Below are 24578 nucleotides of genomic sequence, written 5' to 3'. Positions count from 1 at the left end.
AAAAAACGGGAAAAAAACCAAAACAACTCCTGGGGAAAAAAAAAACAAACTGGGGGAAAAAAAACTGGGAAAAAAAAAACAAATACAAAAAAAAAAATTAAAAAAAAAAACTGAGAAAAAAAACCGGGAGAAACAAAAACCAGGAGAAAGAAAAGAGAGGAAAAAAACGGGAGAAAAATGGGGGAAAAAAAAGAACAAGGAAAGGAAAAAATGGGGAGAAATGGGGGAAAATAATGAGGGAAAATAATGGGGGAAAATGGAAAACATGGAAAAATAATGAGGAAAGAGGGGGGAAGAGGGGGAAAATGGAAAAAATGGGGAAAATGGGAAAAATAGAAAAAACTGGGGAAAAAATGGGGGAAAATGTCAAAAAACGGGAAAAAAAATGGGGAAGAAAAAAATAGGGAAAAAAAAAGCCTCGGAGAAACAAAAAACAAGAGAAAGAAAGAAAAGAGAGGAAAAATACCGGGAGAAAAAATGAAAAAAAAAAAGGAAAAAATGGGGAGAAATGGGGGGAAATAATGGGGGGAAATGGAAAATATGGAAAAATAATGGGAAAAGAGGGGGGGAAGAGAGGGAAAATGGAAAAAATGTGGGAAATGTGGAAAATGGGAAAAAATGGGAAAATGGAAAAAAAAATTAAAAAGCTGGGGAAAAAATGGGAGAAAATGTCAAAAACTGGGGGAAAAAAAATGGGGAAGAAAAAACTGGGGAAAAAAAACCCGGGAGATACAAAAAACAAGAGAAAGAAAGAAAAGAGAGGAAAAATAAGGGGAGAAAAAATGAAAAAAGAAAAGGAAAAAATGGGGAGAAATGGGGGGAAATAATGTGGGAAAATTGAAAAGATGGAAAAATAATGGGGAAAGAGGGGAAATGGAAAAAATGGGGAAAATGGGGAAAAATGGGAAAAATGGAAAAAATAAAAAAAGCTGGGGAAAAAATGGGGGAAAATGTCAAAAACCGGGGGAAAAAAATGGGGAAGAAAAAACTGGGGGGAAAAAAAAAACGGGAGAAACAAAAAACAAGAGAAAGAAAAAAAAAGAGAGGAAAAATACAGGGAGAAAAAATGAAAAAAATGGGGAGAAATGGGGGAAAATATTGTGGGAAAATTGAAAACGTGGAAAAATAATGGGAAAAGAGGGGAAAATGGAAAAAAATGGGTAAAATGGGGAAAAATGGGGAAAATGGAAAAAATGAAAAAAAACTGGGGAAAAAATGGGGGAAAATGTCAAAAACCGGGGGAAAAAAAAAAGAGAAAAGTGGGGGAAATGGAAAAAAATGGGAAAATGGAAAAAAATGGGAAAATGGAAAAAATGGGAAAAAATTGGAAAATGGAAAAAATGAAAAAAAATGGAGAAAAAATGGGGGGAAATGTCAAAAAACGGGAGAAAAAAGAGAAAAGTGGGGAAAATGGAAAAAAATGGGAAAATGGAAAAAAATGGGAAAATGGAAAAAAATGGGAAAATGGAAAAAATGGGAAAAAATTGGAAAATGGAAAAAATGAAAAAAAATGGAGAAAAAATGGGGGGAAATGTCAAAAAACGGGAGAAAAAAGAGAAAAGTGGGGAAAATGGAAAAAAAATGGGAAAATGGAAAAAAATGGGAAAAATGGAAAAAATGGAAAAAAATTGGAAAATGGAAAAAATGGGAAAAAATGGGAAAATGGAAAAAAATGGGGGGGGAAGAGGGAAAAAAAGGGGCTAAAATGGGAAAAAGTGATAAAAAATGGGAAAAGCACGAACTTGAAAAAAGCACAAACTTGAAAAAAACCTGGAAAAAAACGGGGAAAACCGGGAAAAAAAACCCTGGAAAGCAAAGCTGGAAGCGGCCGGAGCACGGGAATTCCTCCCGCGGAGCTCCCGCTGCTCCCGATCCCCCCTCCCGGGGCTCCGTCATCGACACCGCCTCATTAATTTAATTAATTAATTAACGGCTCCCAGCGCTGATCCCGCTCGGAGAGCGCTGCTGGAAAAGCCAGGCCGGGACTTTTCCCGAAATCCCAAAAAAAATTCCAACCTCGGCAGGAGGTGGAAAATCCCGGGAGGAAGGAGAAGATGGCGTGGGATCCAAACTGGGATTTTTTGGGATTTTCCTGCCTCGTCCTGCTCCGATCCCGATTTTCCCTGGCGCAGCTGATCGAGGTGAGGAAAAAAAATCCCACTGGAAAAATCCTCGGGAAAAGTGGGAATGAGGACCGGGAATGGGAGATTTCCCTGGAAAACAACCGGCCGGTAATTTAAGGTGGATCCAAGGAGGTTTTTTTGGGAATTTTTGGTGCTTCCTGAAAGGCTGAGTTGGGAATTTTGGGTTGGAATGGCGGGGTTTTCCTGGTTTTCCAATGGTTTGAGGAGCAGGGCAAAAATTATCCTGAAAATCCTATTCTTGATGGATATTCCCATGAAATATTTGGAAAATTTTGGAAATATTTGGGATGGGTTTTCCTTCTACTGCCTTCCCTCATTCCCGGTAGTCTTGGACTTCATGGAATTGTAGAATCTCATGGAATTATGGGATTTTATGGAATTCCTGCCCCTCCACAGCAGCTTTTCCCTAAGGATGACTCTGCATTCCCAAATTTATGGAAAATGCGGGAATGCTCCGGGAGGGAAGAGCGACTCCCGAGCCCTGGCTGCAATTCCAGAGGGAAATTCCTGCCTGGAACACAAATCCCAGTTCCCAAAAACTTTCACTTTCCCCCCTCTGGATCCTTATCCCTGCTCCGCCTGGGAATTCCTGGAGCAAAATTTGGCTGCGATTTCTGGGATTGGAAAATTCCAGGAATTTCCCAGGATTTCAAACTTCTCATCCTTCCCCTATTCCAAACATTTCTCCCAGGATTTCTGGCCTCTCATCCCTGCCCTTATCCAGATTTATTTTTCCAAAAGATTTCCAGCCTCTCCAGCCTCTTCTCCCTCCCTTTCCATATTTTTTCCAGGATTTCAAACCTCTCATCCCTTTCCTTTTCCATATATTTTTCCTCCAAGATTTCCAGTCTGTCATCCTTTCCCTTATCCTGTTTTTTTCCAGGATTTCCCTTTCTATGTTTTTCCCAGGATTTCTGGCCTTTCATCCCTCCTTTCTAATTTTTCCTGGGATTTCAAATCTCTCACCCTTGCCCTTATCCTGATTTTTTCCAGGATTTCCCTTTCCATATTTTTTTCCAGGATTTCCATCCTCTCATCTCTCCCTTTCCATATTTTTTTCCAGGATTTCTGGCCTCTTCTCCCTCCTTTTCCCATTTTTCCTCAGGATTTCAAACCTCTCATTTCTCCTTTCCCATATTTTTATCCCAGGATTTTCAGCCTCTCATCTTTTCCTTTTTCCTGATTTTTTCCAGGATTTCTGGCCTCTCATTCCCGACCAAATCCCTGCTTTTCCCCATCCCATCCTACCTGAGCATTCCATAAATCCAGGAATCCTTTCCGAGGCCAGGCTGCTGCTCCAGGAAGAATTCCAGGTTTTCCAAGTTGTCCAACCATTCCCAAGGGGAGAAATGAGCCAGAACTTCCCCTGACAGTGCAGAATTCCCAAATTATCCTTCCCTGAATCCCAAGGACGACCCAGCCAGCTGGAAAATTTCCCATTTTTTTTCCAGATAATTCCAAAAAAATAAAAATAAAACATCCAAGCATCAAAAAAACCAGGATAATCAGCGAGAATTCCTGGATCTGCTTTGTTTATTCCAGGTTTTTTTTTTCCTGGAAAAGCAAAGGCTCTGTGAGGAGTTTATTCCTGGAAATAATTGGATAATGGAGTTATCCCGAATAATTTGATTCCGGCTCAGCCAGGCTGGAGCAGACAGAGGAGGAAAAAAAAGCTGGAGAAGAAAAAAATTCTGGTGGCTGAAAAAAATTCCCAAAAAACCCCAAAGATAAGGAAAAATAAAGGGGGAAAAGCAAGGAAATATTTGAAGCAAAAATCCCTTGAAATCTTGGATTTGATGGAGAAAAATCTGGGAATTCTCCCAAAATCTGGGAAGAAAATCATAAAGTCCCAGGATGGGTTTGAAATCCTGAAATCCCAAATGTGCCCCCAAATCCCTGCTTGATCCCAAAAATCCTTCCCTGCTCCTGATCCCAGAGATCAGCAAACAATGGGATATCGAGGGATTTCTCTGGGAATTGGATCCCGGATCCAAGCCAATCCCAGGAGGATAAATTGGGGATAATCCTTCATTCCCAGCTCGGGATAAAATTCCTGGAGGAATCTCCTCATTGCAGAGGGATTGCTCAGAAGTCCCCTTCCCAAAAAATCGGGAATTTTTTTGGGCACCGGGTGTATTCCAGCTGTTTTCCAGCTGCTGCTCCAAGGTGTTCCCTAAAAATCCCATGGAATATTTATGACAATTTCCATCCTTTAGGTTTAGGCTGAGTTTATCTTTCCATTAAGAAATTCCACAACTTTTTATCCCAGAATTTCCGTGTGATTCCATGCTGCTTCCTCCTGGATCTCCAACATCCCGAGGATGTGTTTCCATTAAAATTCATTGGAAATGTGAAGGGAGGAATTTTTCCAGGAGTTTTTCCAGGAATTTTCTCATTCAGGCCCTCATTGATGGAGACCCCAATCCCTAAAATCCACTGGAAAAGCGGAGAAAGGAATTCCAGAGCGAGCCAAGGAATGGCTGGAAAAAGGAGATTCCTCCTGCTCCCATTCCTTAAAAATCCCTCCAACATTCCCAAATTCTTGAGCTCTCACCAACCTCTCCCCACTTCCCGTGCTCTCAACACGTCCCAGAGTATTTTTGGGAATTTTGCTGTCCTGATCCATCTTTTCCTGCTGGTTTTTCCCAGGCCACCACAGCACCTCCCAAGAAAAAGCCGGATCCGGTGACGTCGGAGACCGTGGTGATCTGGGGGCTGCGCCTCTGGCAGGTGGTCGGGATCTTCGCCCTCTTCGTCCTTTCCATCAGTGAGTCCCGGAATTCCCAGGAATTTTCCTCTGGAAAACTCCCCAGGGTGCTCTCTGGAATCCCAGGAATGCACAAGGGGGGATTCTCTGGTGGGAATGGCCGGGGATTCATCTCCAGGGAGCACCTGGAGACGTTCCAGGGATGGGAATCGGCTCCAGCAGCACATTCCCACCCCAGTCCAGGATGGAGCCGTGGGCCTGGGAATCATGGAATGGTGTGGGTTGGGAATCGTGGAATGCCTTGGGTTGGGAATCGTGGAATGATGCGGGTTGGGAATCATGGAATGGTGTGGGTTGGGAATCATGGAATGGTGTGGGTTGGGAATAATGGAATGGTGTGGGTTGGGAATCATGGAATGATATGGATTGGGAATTGTGGATTGCCTTGGATTGGGAATCGTGGAATGATGAGGGTTGGGAATCATGGATTGCCTAGGGTTGGGAATTGTGGAATGATTCAGGCTGGGAATAATGGAATTACGTGGATTGGGAATTGTGGAATGATTCAGGCTGGGAATCATGGAATTATATGGATTGGGAATGATGGAATTATGTTCATTGGGAATGATGGAATGATGTGGATTGGGAATCATGGAATGATGCGGGTCAGGAATCGTGGAATGCCTTGGGTTGGGAATCATGGAATGGTGTGGGTTGGGAATTGCAGATTGCCTTGGGTTGGGAATTGTGGAATGATTCAGGCTGGGAATAATGGAATTACGTGGATTGGGAATTGTGGAATGATTCAGGCTGGGAATGATGGAATGATGTGGATTGGGAATGATGGAATTATGTGGATTGGGAATCATGGAATGATGCAGGTCAGGAATCGTGGAATGCCTTGGATTGGGAATCGTGGAATGATGAGGGTTGGGAGTCATGGAATGCCTTGGGTTGGGAATCATGGAATGGTGTGGGTTGGGAATCATGGATTGCCTAGGGTTGGGAATTGTAGAATTATTCAGGCTGGGAATCATGGAATGATATGGATTGGGAATCATGGAATGATGTGGATTGGGAATCATGGAATGATTCAGGCTGGGAATCATGGAATGATGCGGGTCAGGAATCGTGGAATGCCTTGGATTGGGAATTGTGGAATGATGAGGGTTGGGAGTCATGGAATGGTGTGGGTTGGGAATCGTGGAATGGTGTGGGTTGGGAATTGCGGATTGCCTTGGGTTGGGAATTGTGGAATGATTCAGGCTGGGAATGATGGAATGATGTGGATTGGGAATCATGGAATGATGCGGGTCAGGAATCGTGGAATGCCTTGGGTTGGGAGTCGTGGATTGCCTAGGGTTGGGAATCATGGAATGATGCGGGTTGGGAATCATGGAATGATGTGGGTTGGGAATCATGGAATGATGCGGGTTGGGAATCATGGAATGATGTGGGTTGGGAATCATGGAATGGTGTGGGTTGGGAGTCGTGGAATGCCTTGGGTTGGGAATTATGGAATGGTGTGGGTTGGGAATCATGGAATGGTGTGGGTTGGGAATCATGGAATGGTGTGGGTTGGGAATCATGGAATGGTGTGGGTTGGGAATGTGGAATGATTCAGGCTGGGAATAATGGAATTATGTGGATTGGGAATCATGGAATGATGCAGGTCAGGAATCGTGGAATGCCTTGGATTGGGAATCGTGGAATGATGAGGGTTGGGAGTCATGGAATGCCTTGGGTTGGGAATCATGGAATGGTGTGGGTTGGGAATCATGGATTGCCTAGGGTTGGGAATTGTAGAATTATTCAGGCTGGGAATCATGGAATGATATGGATTGGGAATCATGGAATGATGTGGATTGGGAATCATGGAATGATTCAGGCTGGGAATCATGGAATGATGCGGGTCAGGAATCGTGGAATGCCTTGGATTGGGAATCGTGGAATGATGAGGGTTGGGAGTCATGGAATGGTGTGGGTTGGGAATCGTGGAATGATGTGGGTTGGGAATTGCGGATTGCCTTGGGTTGGGAATTGTGGAATGATTCAGGCTGGGAATGATGGAATTATGTGGATTGGGAACTGTAGAATGATTCAGGTTGGGAATCATGGAATTATGTGGATTGGGAATGATGGAATGATGTGGATTGGGAATCATGGAATGATTCAGGCTGGGAATCATGGAATGATATGGGTCCGGAATCGTGGAATGCCTTGGATTGGGAATCATGGAATGGTGTGGGTTGGGAATCGCGGATTGCCTAGGGTTGGGAATTGTGGAATGATTCAGGCTGGGAATGATGGAATGATGTGGATTGGGAATCATGGAATGATTCAGGCTGGGAATCATGGAATGATGCGGGTCAGGAATCGTGGAATGCCTTGGATTTGGAATCGTGGAATGCCTTGGGTTGGGAATCATGGAATGATGTGGGTTGGGAATCGTGGAATGGTGTGGGTTGGGAATCGCGGATTGCCTTGTGTTGGGAATTGTGGAATGATTCAGGCTGGGAATGATGGAATGATGTGGATTGGGAATGATGGAATGATGTGGATTGGGAATCATGGAATGATGCGGGTTGGGAATCATGGAATGGTGTGGGTTGGGAATCATGGAATGGTGTGGGTTGGGAATCATGGAATGCCTTGGGTTGGGAATTGTGGAATGATTCAGGCTGGGAATCATGGAATGATGCGGGTCAGGAATCGTGGAATGCCTTGGATTGGGAATTGTGGAATGATGAGGGTTGGGAGTCATGGAATGCCTTGGGTTGGGAATCATGGAATGGTGTGGGTTGGGAATCGTGGATTGCCTTGGGTTGGGAATTGTGGAATGATTCAGGCTGGGAATCATGGAATTACGTGGATTGGGAATTGTGGAATGATTCAGGCTGGGAATCATGGAATGATGTGGGTCAGGAATCGTGGAATGCCTTGGATTGGGAATCATGGAATGATGAGGGTTGGGAGTCATGGAATGCCTTGGGTTGGGAATTGTGGAATGCGTTGGGTTGGGAATTGCGGAATGCGTTGGGTTGGGAATTGCGGAATGCGTTGGGTGAGTTTCCTGGATTCCTTTCAGGTGTCCAGGAATTCGGGATTTCCTCTGGGCAGGAATTCCCAGCTGAGTGTGGGAATTCCAGAGGGAGGTCCCAGCCCTAAACTGGAGATTCCCACCTGGAATCCTTTCCAAGATCATTCTGTCCCTGGGAGTGATCCCGGAGTTTCCTGCAGGTGTCCTGGATTTTGGGAATTCCTCTGAGCTGGAATTCCCAGCTGGGGGGTGGGAATTCTGGAGGATTCCCTTCAGGTGTCCTGAAATCTGGGAATTCCTCTGGGCTGGAATTGAGAATTCCAGGGGAATCCAAACTGGAGATTCCCACCTGGAATCTCTTTCTGAGGGAATTCCTTCCCTGGGAGTGATCCCGGAGTTTCCCGGATTCCCTTCAGGTGTCCGGGAATTCGGGAATTCCTCTAGGCTGGAATTCCCAGTTGGGGATGGGAATTCCGGAGGGATTTCCCAGTGGGAATGCAGAGCGAGAATGGCCCAAGCTCCGCCCCCATCCCTGCCAGGGATGGGATTTGGGATGGAGAAAATCCATGGAAAACGGGGAATTGGGAAATGGAATGAAACACAAAAATAGGGAATTAAAAATAAATATAAAAATGGGGAATTAAAATTAAAAAAGTATAAAATTAAAAAATAAATAGAAAAATGGAAAATTTAAATATATAATTAAATATAAATTAGTAAATCTATTGTATTACATTACATTGAATGAAATGTGAAAATAGGATTTAATAAATACAAAAAAATAGAAAAAATAAAATAAGAAATTAAAAATTAGAAATGAATTCAAAAATGTAACATTTTAAAATAGAATTCATATCAAGCTATAAAATTCAAAATAGATTAAATGTAAAATATAAAGTTAAGAAATGGAAATAATTGTAAAACTAAAACAAGAACTAAATATAAATATAAATAAAATACAAATACAGGAATTATGTTTTAAAGGTAATTGGGTTGTAAATATAATTTAAATTAGTATTATAGTGAGTATTACTTTATCAATGACCTATTAATTTAAAATATTTTTTATTATTATAAAGTATTAGAATTAATTAAAATTATATTTATGGAATAAAAGAGTTCTGTATTATAAATAATAATGTTTATATAATGTTATAACTGATTGTAATTACAGTTATAATTATTAACTTCATTTTCATTATTATAGTAAATAAGGAAATAAAATTAAGTAATTTAAACTATATGTATTGAATAATATATTTATATTTTATTATTAATAATATATGTATTTAATGACATAATAATTTATATTATAGTTATAATTAATAATTTTATTATAATTATTATTTATTAAATAAGGAAATAAAAATAATTAATTAAATAAATTAAATTATCGTAACAGAATATATTTCCATGTCATAAATAAAAATATATTTCTAGAATAAGAGAATTAATTATAATTATAGCTCTAATAGTATAATTATAATAAATATGTAATATAGATTATTATAAATAATGAAGATTGAATGAATAATATTTACTTGATCTAAATATATTTCAATGTTACAAATACTAACATATTTTTATTATACAATTAATTATAATTCAAGTTATAATAATTAATTAGAACAATATAATATTTCAGACATGTTTACGATAATTATAAATAACAAATAATAAATATTAAATAAACAATAAATATTCAATCTAAAGATATTGCTATATAAGAAATATATAGAAATATATAGAAATTTATAGTTATAAGGAATAACGTATTTACATAATAATGTAATTAATTAGCATTATAGTTATAACAATATAATATTAAATATTGATTATAAGTAATTATACATAATAAAGACATTATAAATTATAAATATTTAACGCACATGTTTTTATGTTATAAATAATATTTTATATAGAATTATAATTAATAAGAGATATATTTTAATTAATTGTTTTCATAATATATTTATTGAATATTTGATAAATTAATATTAATGTTTATATTAACGTTAATATTAATAAAAATAAGCAAAATAAATCAAATCACTCCAGAAATCTGATCCAAGTGCGGATTCCAACTCCCACAAGGTGGCACCATCCCATAATAAACGGAGGAAAATCCCAATTCCAGGTTTTCCATTGCCAGCCCCTCCTCATTTCCCGTTGCTATTCCCAGCAACTCACTCGGAATTCCTCAATTCCCATTCTCAATAATTCCCCCAGAATTCCATATATCCCATTCCCATTAACTCACCCAGAATTCCATGTTTCCCACTCCCAGGACCTCACCCAGAATTCCACATATCCCGTTCCCAGTAACTACCACAGAATTCCACATGTTCCATTCCCAATATCTCCCCCAGAATTCCATGTGCCCCATTCCCAGTAACTACCACAGAATTCCACATTTTCTGCTCCTAATCCCTCACCCAGAATTCCACATTTTCCATTCCCAGTCCCTCACCCAGAATTCCACGTTTCCCATTTCTGGTCCCTCACCCAGAAATCCACATTTCCCATTCCCAATCCCTCACCCAGAATTCCGCGTTTCCCATTCCCAGTCCCTCACCCAGAATTCCACGTTTCCCATTCCTGGTCCCTCACCCAGAATTCCACATTTCCCATTCCCGGTCCCTCACCCAGAATTCCACGTTTCCCATTCCCGGTAACTACCACAGAATTCCACGTTTCCCCTTCCCAGTCCCTCACCCAGAATTCCACATTTCCCCTTCCCAGTCCCTCACCCAGAATTCCACATTTCCCATTCCCAATCCCTCACCCAGAATTCCATGTTTCCTGCTCCCAATCCCTCACCCAAAATTCTGCATTTCCCATTCCCAATCCCTCACCCAGAATTCCAGGTTTCCCATTCCCAATAAGTCAGGCAGAATTCCACATTTCCCATTCTCAATCCCTCACCCAGAATTCCACGTTTCCTGCTCCAAATCCCTCACCCAGAATTCCACATTTCCTGCTCCCAGTCCCTCACCCAGAATTCCACATTTCCCATTCCCAGACCCTCACCCAGAATTCCACGTTTCCCATTCCCAATAAGTCACCCAGAATTCCACGTTTCCCCTTCCCAGTCCCTCACCCAGAATTCCACGTTTCCCATTTCTGGTCCCTCACCCAGAATTCCACGTTTCCCATTCCCAATCCCTCACCCAGAATTCCGCGTTTCCCATTCCCAGTCCCTCACCCAGAATTCCACGTTTCCCATTCCCAGTCCCTCACCCAGAATTCCACATTTCCCATTTCTGGTCCCTCACCCAGAGGTCCACGTTTCCCATTCCAAATCCCTCACCCAGAATTCCGCGTTTCCCATTCCCAATAACTCACCCAGAATTCCATGTTTCCCATTCCCAATAAGTCACAGAGAATTCCACATTTCCCATTCCTGGTCCCTCACCCAGAATTCCACGTTTCCCATTCCCAATAACTCACCCAGAATTCCACATTTCCCATTCCTGGTCCCTCACCCAGAATTCCATGTTTCCCATTCCCAGTAACTCACCCAGAATTCCACGTTTCCCATTCCAAATCCCTCACCCAGAATTCCACATTTCCCATTCCCGGTCCCTCACCCAGAATTCCGCGTTTCCCATTCCCAATCCCTCACCCAGAATTCCACGTTTCCCAATAAGTCACCCAGAATTCCACGTTTCCCATTTCTGGTCCCTCACCCAGAATTCCACATTTCCCATTTCTGGTCCCTCACCCAGAATTCCACGTTTCCCATTCCCAATAACTCACCCAGAATTCCACATTTCCCATTCCTGGTCCCTCACCCAGAATTCCATGTTTCCCATTCCCAGTAACTCACCCAGAATTCCACGTTTCCCATTCCAAATCCCTCACCCAGAATTCCACATTTCCCATTCCCGGTCCCTCACCCAGAATTCCGCGTTTCCCATTCCCAATCCCTCACCCAGAATTCCACGTTTCCCAATAAGTCACCCAGAATTCCACGTTTCCCATTTCTGGTCCCTCACCCAGAATTCCACATTTCCCATTTCTGGTCCCTCACCCAGAATTCCACGTTTCCCATTCCCAATAACTCACCCAGAATTCCACATTTCCCATTCCTGGTCCCTCACCCAGAATTCCATGTTTCCCATTCCCAGTAACTCACCCAGAATTCCACGTTTCCCATTCCAAATCCCTCACCCAGAATTCCACATTTCCCATTCCCGGTCCCTCACCCAGAATTCCATGTTTCCTGCTCCCAATCCCTCACCCAAAATTCTGCATTTCCCATTCCCAGTCCCTCACCCAGAATTCCGTGTTTCCCAATCCCAATAACTCACCCAGAATTCCATGTTTCCCATTCCCGGTAACTCACCCAGAATTCCACGTTTCCCATTTCCAGTCCGTCACCCAGGATTCCGCATTTCCCATTCCCAATAACTCACCCAGAATTCCACATTTCCCATTCCCAATCCCTCACCCAGAATTCCACGTTTCCCATTCCCAATAACTCACCCAGAATTCCGTGTTTCCCATTCCCGGTCCCTCACCCAGAAGTCCACGTTTCCCCTTCCCAGTCCCTCACCGAGAATTCCACGTTTCCCATTCCCAGTCCCTCACCCAGAATTCCATGTTTCCCATTCCCAATCCCTCACCCAAAATTCTGCATTTCCCATTCCCAATCCCTCACCCAGAATTCCACGTTTCCCATTGCCAATAAGTCAGCCAGAATTCCACATTTCCCATTCCCAGTCCCTCACCCAGAATTCCACATTACCCATTCCTGGTGCCTCACTCAGAATTCCACATTTCCTGCTCCCAGTCCCTCACCCAGAATTCCACATTTCCCATTCCCAGTCCCTCACCCAGAATTCCACGTTTCCCATTCCCAGTCCCTCACCCAGAATTCCACATTTCCCATTTCTGGTCCCTCACCCAGAATTCCGCGTTTCCCATTCCCATTAACTTACCCAGAATTCCACATTTCCCATTCCCAATAACTCACCCAGAAGTCCATGTTTCCCATTCCCGGTCCCTCACCCAGAATTCCACGTTTCCCATTCCCAATAAGTCAGCCAGAATTCCACGTTTCCCATTTCTGGTCCCTCACCCAGAATTCCGCATTTTCCATTTCCGGTCCCTCACCCAGAGGTCCACGTTTCCCATTCCAAATAACTCACCCAGAATTCCACATTTCCTGCTCCAAATCCCTCACCCAGAATTCCGCATTTCCCATTCCCAATAACTCACCCAGAATTCCACATTTCCCATTCCTGGTCCCTCACCCAGAATTCCCAACAAGTCACCGAGAATTCCCCGTTTCCCATTCCCAGTTATCACCCTGTGCTGCATCTTCAAGTGCCGGATCCCGCGCACGCGGAAGGAGATCGAGGCTCGCTACGCCCAGCGCCAGGCGGCCAAAAACTACGCGGACAAACTGGACACGGTGCCACCCCTGGGCGAGCTCACCGAAATTCCCGGAGGTAATTCCTACTTTTTTTTGGAATTCTGGCAGTGCAAACTCCCTCAAAGAGCTCAGTGACATTCCCAGAGTTAATTCCCACTTAATTTGAGATTGTGGCAACACAAAGTCCTTCAATGAGCCCACCAACATTTCCAGAGGTAATTCCCCCTTTTTTGGGGGGATTCTGGAAGTGACCTTCCCAGTGGTAATTCCCATTTTTTTTGGGGGGGACTATGGCAGTGCAAAGTCTATCAAAGAGCTCACCGACATTCCCGGAGGTAATTCCTGCTTTTTTGGGGGATTCTGGTACCTCAAAGTCCCTCCTGTGGTGCCACCCCCAGTGTCAACCCTCCCAGCATGGACTCAGGATATTGGGATAAAATCCTTTGGATAAGAGGGAACTTTTCCGTAAGTTCGAGTCGGAATCATTTCTTCATTCCCAAATTAGGTTTGGAAAAGCTTCTCAAATCCATCAAATCCTATTTTGAACCAAACCCTACTAAAAATCCTGTGGAATTCCACATCTCCTGGGTTTTGGGACCCTTCCAGGGATGGTGATTCCGACACTTCCCAATCCTTATTCACACCATATTAGGAATTTTTTCCCCTAATATCCAATCCAAACTTTTCCTGGGACATCTGGAGGCCGTATCCCATTTTCCCATCAATTTCAATCCCTCACCCTCCTTAGTTAGAAGGGGAACTCCACGTTGAAAATTCTCAGTGGGAATTAATTTCATTTCAGGGCCTGCCCTTGGGTTGGGGAATACCAGGAGCGAAACTGGAGTGGTTGGAATTCCACATTCCCGGTTTTTCCTGCTGGAATGTTTCTTCTCCGCTGCTCTCATTCTCCTTTCCTGATTCCATAGGCTCTCCTGAAAATCTCCTCACTCTCTCTGGCCACGGCCAGTCCAGACCTCTCCACTCCCTGCCTGTGCTGAAGGAAGAGGATGAGATGGTTTTCCAAGGAATTTAGGGAATTTTGATTCCCAGCTGCCTGTGGCTTCTCTTTTCCAAGGGGATCCATCAATCCTTGGATTTGCTGCTTCTCCATTCCTGGATTTTTCCTGTTTCCTCAACACCTTTTGATGACTTTTTTTCTCCTTCTTTCCTGTGTATCTCCGGGATCTGTAATTCCATAAAAATGGCATTTCCGAAATTTGGGACATGCTGCTTCAATCCGTGGGAAAAGAGGCAGATCCCACCATTGTAGGAATTTAGGAATTCCTTGGGGAAATTCAGTCCTACACCAGCAAAATGCGGAATTATGAGTTGAACAACGGGAATTTGCACAAATCCCACAGTTTCAGGGGTGCCTGAATATGGGAATTCCAAACCCTCCCTCTGGAGCTGAACTCAATTCCATGAATAAATCCTTGTCCTTCCACTGAATCCTTGTCCTTCCAATTAATCCTTATGGGATGAGATGGTTCTCCAAGGAATTTAGGGAATTTTGATTCCCGTCCGCCTGTGGCTTCTCTTTTCCAAGGGGATCCATCAATCCTTGGATTTGCTGCTTCTCAATCCCAAAAAAACCTCACCGGGAGCAATCAGCTGGATGGAAAAATTCCCAGTAGGAATATCTTCCCGTTATCCCAGATTTCTAGCAGGGAGCTGGAATTTTGACAATTCCTGGGTTGTTGAATCCACATCAATTCCTTTCCTGTTTTGTTTTGTTTTGTTTTTTTTTTCCTATCCTTGGAAATAGCTCAGGTTGCGGAAGAAAAAAAAGAGGAAGAAGTTCCCACTGTGTCCGGAAAAGTGGACAAGGCTCAGGGAAAGAAGGATGGATCCAAAGGCTCCAAAAAAAAGGACGGGGAGAAGGAGCAGAAGGAAGAATCCAAGAAGGAAGGGAAGGACGGAGCCAAAAAAAAAGACGGAGAAAAGGGGGAGAAAGGGGAAAAAGGAGGAAAAGAGGAAAAGGGGGGGAAAGGAGAAAAGGGGGAAAAGGAAAAGGGGGAAAAGGGAAAGGACACAAACGACAAGAAACAAGGGAAAAAGGGGGAAAAAGAAGGCGAAGCTGGAAAATCCGGAGGCGCCAAAACCGACGGAAAAGCCGGTGGGAATTCCAAAGCTCCGGCAAAGAAGAAGTGACATCCCAGAAGGATGGGGCTGGAATTTTTTTGGGAATGTTCTGGCAAATTGCTGGGGGAGGAGCACTTGGAGCAGGATGTGCTTTTCCAGATATTCCTGTGGGATACTGTTGGATGCATGGATTTCTTCCCATTGGGAGATGGAGCCATCAGGATTCGGCTCTGCGAAGGAAAACTGGGAATTTGGTTGCATAATCAAGAAAAATATCCAGTGGGAATGGGATAGACGTGAACCGGAAGCTGGAATGGGAATGAGGACTTTGGATAAACATGGGAATGCTCAGGGATAAGAATCCAAACTAAAGAAGAATGGGATTCATCCTGAATTTCTTCTCCTGGGGGACCTGGAGAAGTTGGAGAAAGATTTCCTGGCACTCAGCACCTCCTCGTGGGGAATTTTAGACATTATGTAAATTCTGGGAAAATCCCAAAGGATGGAATTCTCCAAGGTGTGGCTCCTGTGGATTCCAAGAGGTTTTTGGGCCCATGGGAATTTTTCCTTCCTTCTCCAGTGCCTCTTTCCCAGGATTGCTGCTGGAAACACCAGGAATTCCATCTTTTCCCGGAGATTTATTAACATTTTCCCAACTTTTTTGCTGAGGAAGGCCAGTTCTGAGACCAGGAATTCCACTCTGCTTCCATGTGGTTGCTATTGCCTCCCTTCCCAGGAATTCCTGTGGAGTGGATTTATCCAGAGTGGCATTTTCCAGCTCTATTGGGAATATTCCAGCAATTTCTGCTTTAAAATTTCCAGCTGGGGGGATTTAACTCTGGATTTTTTTGGGGATAACATGGAAAATCTTGGGATAATTAAAAATTCAGGATATCCTGGAACTATCTGCTCTATAAGGAGAATTCCCTCCAATCCTTTATCCCCAGGAATGGGATTTATTTGATATTTAATTGATTTTTTTGTTGTTGTTGTTTTTCCAACCTGGATGTATCAGTGCCAAGATTTTTCCCACTTTTCCTTTTCCCAATTTTCCTTTCCCTTCTGTCCCACCCAACTCATCCTGGTGGGAAATGAGCCTGGAAAATTGAAGGGAATTTTCTGTCTCAGTGAGGTCGCTCAGCTCCAAAATGTCCCAAAATTCCAGAGCACCTGAAAAGTCAGAAAACTTAAGGAGAGACATTGGGAATGATGTTCAGAAGCCTGGGAATGTTTGGGAAGAGAATGATCCAGGGAAATCTGGAATTCCAACATTGGGAATTCTGCGCCTGGACACAGAGGAGCCCTAAATCTCCATCCTTGGAATGGCACTGATAGAAAAGTGGGAATAGGGATACAAAGATTGGATTTCTTTGGAATTTCCAACCCAATCCAAATTTTTCAAGGCCCTTTATAATCAGGAACCATGACAAAAAAAAAAAAAAAAAAATTCCATTGGATTCAAGCTTTGCTCACTGGGATATGCTGGATCCACGGGAATTTTGGGAAAGGATATTTATGCCTTAAAAACTCCAGGATGGGATCCAACTGGGATTGGGGCAGGAAAACTCAGATTCCTGTCCTGCAGTTGGAATCGTGCTGGAAATTTGGGATGTGGCTCTATTTGGAGAGGGAAGAGGAGTGGATTTATTCCTGATCCAAAGGTTTCCAGGAGGAAAATCCGCTCCTTCTCTTTTCCATGGAATTCCTTCTCCCTCATCCAACTTCCATCCCTATCTTGTTAAAAATAATCAAAATCTGAAATAAAATATTAATTGGGTTTGGGGAATCCTTTAAAATACATCTCAGCCCCTTTTTTCCAAACAAATATTCCAAATCCTTTGGATCGGTTCCAAAAGATTTGTGGGAACGTCATATTGATTTTAAAAAAGGGATTTTCCATTAAAAAAAAAAAATTATCCTTTGGGAATAATTTGGTTTGGAATTATCAGAATGGGAGTGAAATGCAGGGAATTCATTCCTGGGATCAGGGAATCCATTCCTGGGATCAGGGAATCCATTCCTAGAGTTTCCAGGGATCACCCTGCCCATAAAATTCATCCCAATTCCTGAAGTGGAAACAGAGGGAAGAAATTCCCAGCCCAAAATCGATGTTTTCCCTGTTCCAGTGGGATCTGGAGGTCAGGAGTGAAAAAAAAAGGAGGAAAACTCCAGCCCAGATTATTTCCAGCACCTTGGGAGTTGCTTTTCCACCAGCAGATGGAGAAAATGCCTTGGAAAAGCCACAGCCATGGGAAGGAATATTTAGTGGCAAATTAGATTTATTGTCCCGGATTTGGGTGGAAATGGAATTCCAGATGCCAAAAGTTGCATTTAATTCTCAGAAATCCAGGGAATTTGGGCAGGATCGCTCATTTTCTTGGATTCAGGTGACACTGGTTCTGGAGAAGGAAAAATCTCCCAGCCAGGACCGGGAGTAAATTCCAGGATCTCCACATATTCCAGAAATTCCTACTAGAGGGGATCTTGTCTGGGATATTAGACCCAGTTTTAAGAAACCTGGGCTTGTTTGGGATGAGAAATTAAGCTGGATTTGGGAAATCTTCCAGTTAAAATTGCTCCTGGTGCTGGTTTCTCCCAATTTTCTCCCTGGATTAGCTTTCCATGGAAAATAGAAGGAAAAATTGAGTGCTCCAGCATTTGTTAGACACATTCCCAGCCTGCCTGGAAAGGAATTGGGCTGTTCCCTCGGTCCTGCCCCAGTGCCCAGGAATGTGGAACCCATGAAAAAACCTGGAAAAGGGGAATGGTGCCGGCTCAGCCCTCCGGCAGCGGGAGCAATGACCTGAGTCCCGGGCTCTTGTGGGACATTTGTGGGACATTTGTGGGACATTTGTGGGACATTCCCATACCTTGTTAAGCAGCTCCTGGAAAATCCCCCTCGGGAATACCAGGAACCTCCTGACCCCTCTTGGACTGAAGCCAGGGAAGCAAATCCATGAAAAACACGTCCCCGCTCTCACCTCTGGGAATTTCCCAAGGGCAAAATCAGGTTTGTGGCTTTTCCAAGGTAATCTCAAGGAAAAGGATGAGGGGTGAATGTGGATGGGCAGGAAAACAAATTCCATAGGATTTTGTGGAATTGTCACCTGAGCCGGATTTTGGTGTTGGGATCGCATCTCTCCATACAATCTACGTGGAGAAATGAACATTTTGGGAATATTTCCCATCAGCCCGATTTTGGTGTTTGTCACGGGAAGAGAGGAATCTCTCCCTCACTTCAGGAATTCTTCCCTTAATCCCATCAAGGATCCTTCACTCTTGGACTGAACCCAGGGAAGCAAATCCATGAAAAGCGCACCCCCAGCGAGGTCCTGCTCTCACCTCTGGGAATTTCCAAAGGGCAACGTCAGAGGAACTCCTGATTTGAGGCTTTTCCAAGGAAAAAGAATGAGGGGGAGTGTGGGTGAGCAGGAAAATATATTCCACAAGGTCTTGTGGAAGTGTCACCTCAGCCGGATTTTGGTGTTGGGATCGTGGATATCTCCAGAGAAATCCATGTTATCCATATAATCAGCATGGAGAAATGAACATTTTGGGAATATTTCCCATCAGCCTGGTTTTGGTGTTTGCTGTGGGAAGAGAGGAATCTCTGCCTCAGTTCAGGAATTCTTCCCTTAATCCCACCAAGGATCCTGGAGAAAAGGAGGCTCCTGGGGCACCTCCTAGCTCTGACAGGAGGGGACGGCCAGGGGGAAAATTTGGGATCTGCTCCCCAGAAACAGGGACAGGAGAAAAGGGAATGGCCAGGAGATGGTCAGGTTGGACATCAGCAGGAATTTCCTCATGGAAAAGGTGGCCAAGGATTGGAACTGCCCAGGGAGGTTTGGAGTCCCCATCCCTGGAGGGATTTGTTATCCATGTGGCATTTGGGGTTTGAAGTGTGGGCTTGACAATTTTAGAGGATGGAAACCAATCCATGATTCCAAAAAAACCCAAAAAACAGGAGAAGGGCTCTGAAGCCACCTGGCTTCCAGGAATGGAAGATGCAACGTTCAGGTATTCCAGTATTCCCTGAACATCCATGGAATGCACCTGGTTTTCCAAAGAGTCACCAGACGTTTCCATGAGGATTGATCCCATGGATCCCGGAAGGGTCTGGAGAGGGTACGGGAGTGGTCAGGAAAAAACCAGGAATGACACGAGAATCCCAAATCTCTGAAGCTGAGGGGGATTTTTCAAAGCTTTTCTTTTTGCCAGCTGCATGTGAATTTCATTGGAGGATTTATCCAAATCCCAATTTGTTTTTTTTTCGTTTGGGCAAAGTAAAACACTATTCTTATTTATGGCAACTTCTGGATCATGCTCCCATTTTCTATTGGAATAAGGAAGCCAAACTCCTCTGGAAGCTCTTTCCTTGCGCCCACTTAAGTGTCGGCATCAGGAATGAGGTGTTTGGATTGAAACCCCAAAATCCTGGAATGGTTTGGGTTGGATCATCTCATTCCAACCCCTTGCCATGGCCAGGGACACCTTCCACCAGAATCAAAGGATCAGGGAGCCTTATCCAGGTTGGAATTATCCAAAACCAGGGAAGCACGGCAAGAAAGAGGAACGGTTTCTATGGCATTCTCTTTCCATTCCTGGTTTTTTTTCTACCACCTTCCTGCCCTTTCCTGTCCCAGTCTGGCACCTCAGGAAAGCCAAGGAAAAGAGATGTTGGAATCCAAAATTCAGGGAATTCTCAGAACTTTGGGCCTCTACGCCAAAGCTTAGAATTAAACCCAGGATTTGATCTGAGACCTTGGAAAAGGCTCCCAAACTGAGGTGCAAGAAGGGAGAATGTGGATTTATAGTTTAAAGCACAGGCACGTTAAGCTGAGAAGATGAAAGTTTAGAGTTTTATGGTTTAAGACAAATAAATAATAATTTATATTTAAATATTATAATTAATAATAAAATAATAAAAGCAGTTACAGTGGTAAACGAGGTTTAGAATGCAGCACTGAGGTTTGTGTGCCATAACATGATTGGCTAAGAAAGCTCACACTGTAACACGGGTCCATAAGACAAAATACATAAGGAGATAATCTTTAATATTTAGGACATAGTTAAGGATATGATATTTGAGGACAAAATATTTAAGGTCAGAAACATAAATATCCTTGTTGGCAGTGTTTTATTGGTCAGTAAATCCTTAAAAGGTTTGTAACTAAGGGTCTTGTGACCTTCTGAGCCGTGCTGTGAGGATGTGAGCTGAGCTCACCCTTCCTGCCTGTGTAGAGGATAAGAAAATAAATCCCATCATCAAAAACAACTCCGAGATCCTGTCTCTAACTCATCCAAAATTCCTTCCAAAATGCCCATAAGAGAGGATCCCCCGGCACTGCTGCTCTTGGAGCTTTTCCCTTTTCCTTTCAGGATTTGTCACCAGGAATTTGGGATATCGCCGGGAACCGAGCAGGTTTAACTTGGAGATCAAAAAAAATCCTGTGAGGGTAGGGAAGGGCTGGGATGGAATTCCCAGAGAAGCTGTGGCTGCCCCTGGATCCCTGGAATTGTCCAAGGCCAGGCTGGACATTTGGAGCACCCTGGGACAGTGGGAAGTGTCCCTGGCATGGGGTTGGAACAGGATGTTCTTGAAGATCTTTAAGATCCCTAATAATTCCACAATTCCATGGTTTTGAATTGTTCCAGTTGCGACTTTGAGATGAAGTAGATGAACTCAGCATCAGCATGGAGGGAAAATATTCCAACATTCCCTGAGGGATTCCAAAGCCTTGGCCTCCAGCTCCAAAAAGATCTCAGAACTCCCAAAATTTCTGATATTGCCTCAGCTTAAGTCCACCTTTAATTCCAAACTCAAGATCCATTTAAACTCAGCGTGGGAAGGAATTCCTGGCTGGGAGGGTGGGAAGGAGCTGGGATGGAATTCCCAGAGCAGCTGTGGCTGCCCCTGGATCCCTGGAAGTGCCCAAGGCCAGGCTGGACACTTGGAGCAGCCTGGGACAGTGGGAGGTGTCCCTGCCTGTGGGATGAGATGATCTTTCAGGTCCTTCCCACCAAAAGCATTCCAGGATTTTGTAATTCCATTGTGTCCATTTGGGGAATGTGAATATGCAGGGCCTCGATTTTCTGGGATGAGGCTGGAATTAAAGCTGTCAATGGGTGTGGGTGGAGTGGAATTCCATGAGGGAGGGAAATCGCTCCAGATCCGGGCACGGCCAGGCAGGAATTTCACCAGCATTGCCCATTCCCGGCTCTCCTTGCTGTGGGATCCCCTCCTGGAATTGCTTTTCCAGCCCCCACAAATCATGGGATGAGCGATCCCTTGGGAATGGTTTTCCTCTCTGTTTTCCCAGTGGTTTTCCCAGCAGCTGAGCTGCTGGAATTCCAGGCTGTGGTGTCAGCGTGTCGACGGGGATGGGCCAGGCTGGAACTCCAATTGGATTAATCCCTGTAATTAATTCAGGATCAGCTGCAAGGTCCTAAAGGCACAAGGCAGCACCTCCACAAAATACTTTTGGGATTAGGGAATGGAATCAATTGTTCCCACTCAGAGCAGGAAAACATTATGGGATTAAATCCTCCCGCTGAAAACCAAGGCCTGGAGGTGCCTTTTGTGTCTCTGTGCTCCGAGGAATTTCTTTTGGTGTTTGCTATAAAATCTGGGAATGGTTTGGTTTGGAAAGAACTTTGGGAAAGATCCAATTCCAACCCCATGCCACGGACACCTTCCACTGGACTCCAAGTTCCATCTAAGCCAGCCTAAATATTTAGGCCGAGCTTTAGTAGGTGCTGCTCCATCTGGGAATGTCGTGATATCCCTTGTGAGAGATGCTGAAGTGGCTGGACACAACCACGTTGGGGATATTTGGGATTTGGGGCAATTCTGGGATCAGCAGTTCGTACAGGGAGGATATTTGGGATTTGGGGTAATTCTGGGATCATCTGCTCTGTCCTGGGGGATATTTGGGATTTGGGGTAATTCTGGGATCAGCAGCTGTAATGGGGAAGATATTTGGGATTTGGGGTAATTCTGGGATCAGCTGCTCTGACTGGGATGATATTTGGGATTTGGGGTAATTCTGGAATCAGCTGCTGTAATGGGGAGGATATTTGGGATTTGGGGTAATTCTGGAATCAACTGCTCTTACCTGGGGGATAATTGGGATTTTGGTAACTCTTGGCTCAGCAGCTCTAACTGGGAGCATATTTGGGATTTGGGGTAATTCTGGGATCAGCAGCTCTGACTGGGAGGATATTTAGGTGGAAGATCATTTCATCTTCACTGTCCCACCCCCACCTGGCATTTCCAAAACTCCACTTGGGTTTTGCCGCAGCTTTTGGGGGCGACTCCAGCAGGGAATAAAGAAGACATTGAGAGAAGACAGTGGCGTGATTATGCCTCAGCTAAATCCAGTTTTAATTCCCTCCAAGTGCAGGTCCTAATTTGCAAATTGTCACTCTGGGATAACGATCCTAAATCCCACGTGGAGCTCAAATAGAAGCAAATCCCCCCGGGGATCAGGTGGGAGCTGATTCAAGGCAGCAAACCACAAAATTTTGCTTTTTTCTTGCATTCATCATTTGGGCTGAACTCTGGGTTTGGTTTTGCCATTCCAAAAAAAGAGGCTCCCACAGTGGCTGAGTTGAGTTTTTATTTTTGTAATTTTTTTTTCACTTTGCTTGGAAGGATCCTCGCCTCATTTTTGGGTGGTCAAATATACTTTGAGCACCTTGGGTTGTTATAATTTTTTTTGTTTGTCTTTCAGAATAGCCCAAATCTCCCCCAGCACTGTCTGGAATTTAATTGTGGGGTGCACATGGAACATTCTTCCTGGAAAAACGGGGAGGAGGTGGAGTAGTAAAGATGGTTAACCAGAAAAGCAAACAAAAGCAGCCAGAGCCGTTAATTAGGATTGAAAATAGAGTTTTGTGGGATATTCTGTGGGATTGTTCCTGGGAGGGGATCAGGGGCCTTGGGAGCTGGGATTTGGGAAGGGAGGAACATCCAGGTGGGGGAGAAAAGAGCCAAGCTGCAGCCTGTAATTTTCCAAAATGAGAAAATTTGGAGCAGGAGCCGTGGGATTTGAGGTCAATTCCCGAGGAGATGGAGGGGCTGCATTAAGCTCAGCTCAGCATTTTCACCTGGCTTTTCTCCAGGAAGGAAATTTGGGAAAAAAGTGAGATTCAGCTGTCCAAAAAACTTGTTCTGCTTCCTTCACCCTAGCAATAATCCAGTTATTGATGAATATTTTCTTTGTTACAGAATCTTTAATTAATTACAATAAATATTATAATTATTAATCATTATATCTTATTTATTTCCTCATACAAACTCTTAGATCAACGCTAAAATCCAGGGACTCAAAAATAAACGGGGAAAGGAGAATTTTCCTACAAACAAACAAAAAAAAATCACACAAAATGAATTTTTGCCTTGAAAAGCAGCAATGCTGGAAAAATTCTGCCAAAACAAAGTTTTGGTAAGATTTTGGGTGGATGCTGGGTTTTTCTTCCAGAATGAAATTCCCAGGAGGATTTGATTGTGAGATTGATAAGAAGTGATTGGGAATTGATAAGAACTGATTGGGAATTGATAAGAAGTGATTGGGAATTGATAAGAGGTGACTGTGAGTTTAATAAGCTGTGATTGTGAATAGATAACAGTTTAATTGATAAGAGGTAATTGTGAGGTTGATAAGGGGTGATTGTGAATTGGTAAGAGGTGATTGTGAGGTCAAATAGAGGTGACTGATAGTGGGGCTGATAAGAGGCAATTGGGAATTGATAAGAGGTGAATTGATAAGTGGACAATTGATATGAGGTGATTGTGCAGTTGATAAGAGGTTAATTGATAAGATGTGATTGTGTAATTGATAAGAGGTTAATTGATAAGAAGTGATTGTTAGGTTGATAAGAGGTTAATTGATAAGACGTGATTGTGTAATTGATAAGAGGTTAATTGATAAGAGGTGATTGTGCAGTTGATAAGAGGTGATTGTGTCGTTGATAAGAGGATAATTTATAAGAGGTTATTGTGCAGTTGATAAGAGTTTGATAATAAGAGGTGATTTTGTGGTTGATAAGAGGTGATTGTGAATTGATATGGGGTGATTGTGCAGTTGATAAGAGGTGATTGTGTCGCTGATAAGAGGTTAATTGATAAGAGGTTATTGTGCAGTTGCTAAGAGTTTGATTGATAAGAGGTGATTGTGTGGTTGATAAGAGGTTAATTGATAAGAGGTGATTATGCCATTGATA

The 24578-nt window shown here is 43.4% G+C and overlaps 1 protein-coding gene across 1 annotated transcript; it reads left to right on the top strand.

Moving 5' to 3' along the window:
- Window positions 1–1803: 1803 nt before the first annotated feature.
- TMIE (transmembrane inner ear) lies at window positions 1804–15740 on the top strand. The gene is made up of 4 exons (XM_030264109.4): window positions 1804–2141; window positions 4794–4911; window positions 13198–13347; window positions 15037–15740. Exons 1-4 carry the CDS (start codon window positions 2055–2057, stop codon window positions 15420–15422), a joined length of 741 nt encoding a protein of 246 aa, XP_030119969.4. The 5' UTR covers window positions 1804–2054; the 3' UTR covers window positions 15423–15740.
- Window positions 15741–24578: the final 8838 nt, after the last annotated feature.

This window comes from Taeniopygia guttata, chromosome 2, assembly GCF_048771995.1.
Source record: "Taeniopygia guttata chromosome 2, bTaeGut7.mat, whole genome shotgun sequence".
Lineage (NCBI taxonomy): Eukaryota > Metazoa > Chordata > Aves > Passeriformes > Estrildidae > Taeniopygia > Taeniopygia guttata.
Note: the sequence above shows the minus strand (reverse complement) of the source record. Positions and strands in the feature narration are given on the sequence as shown.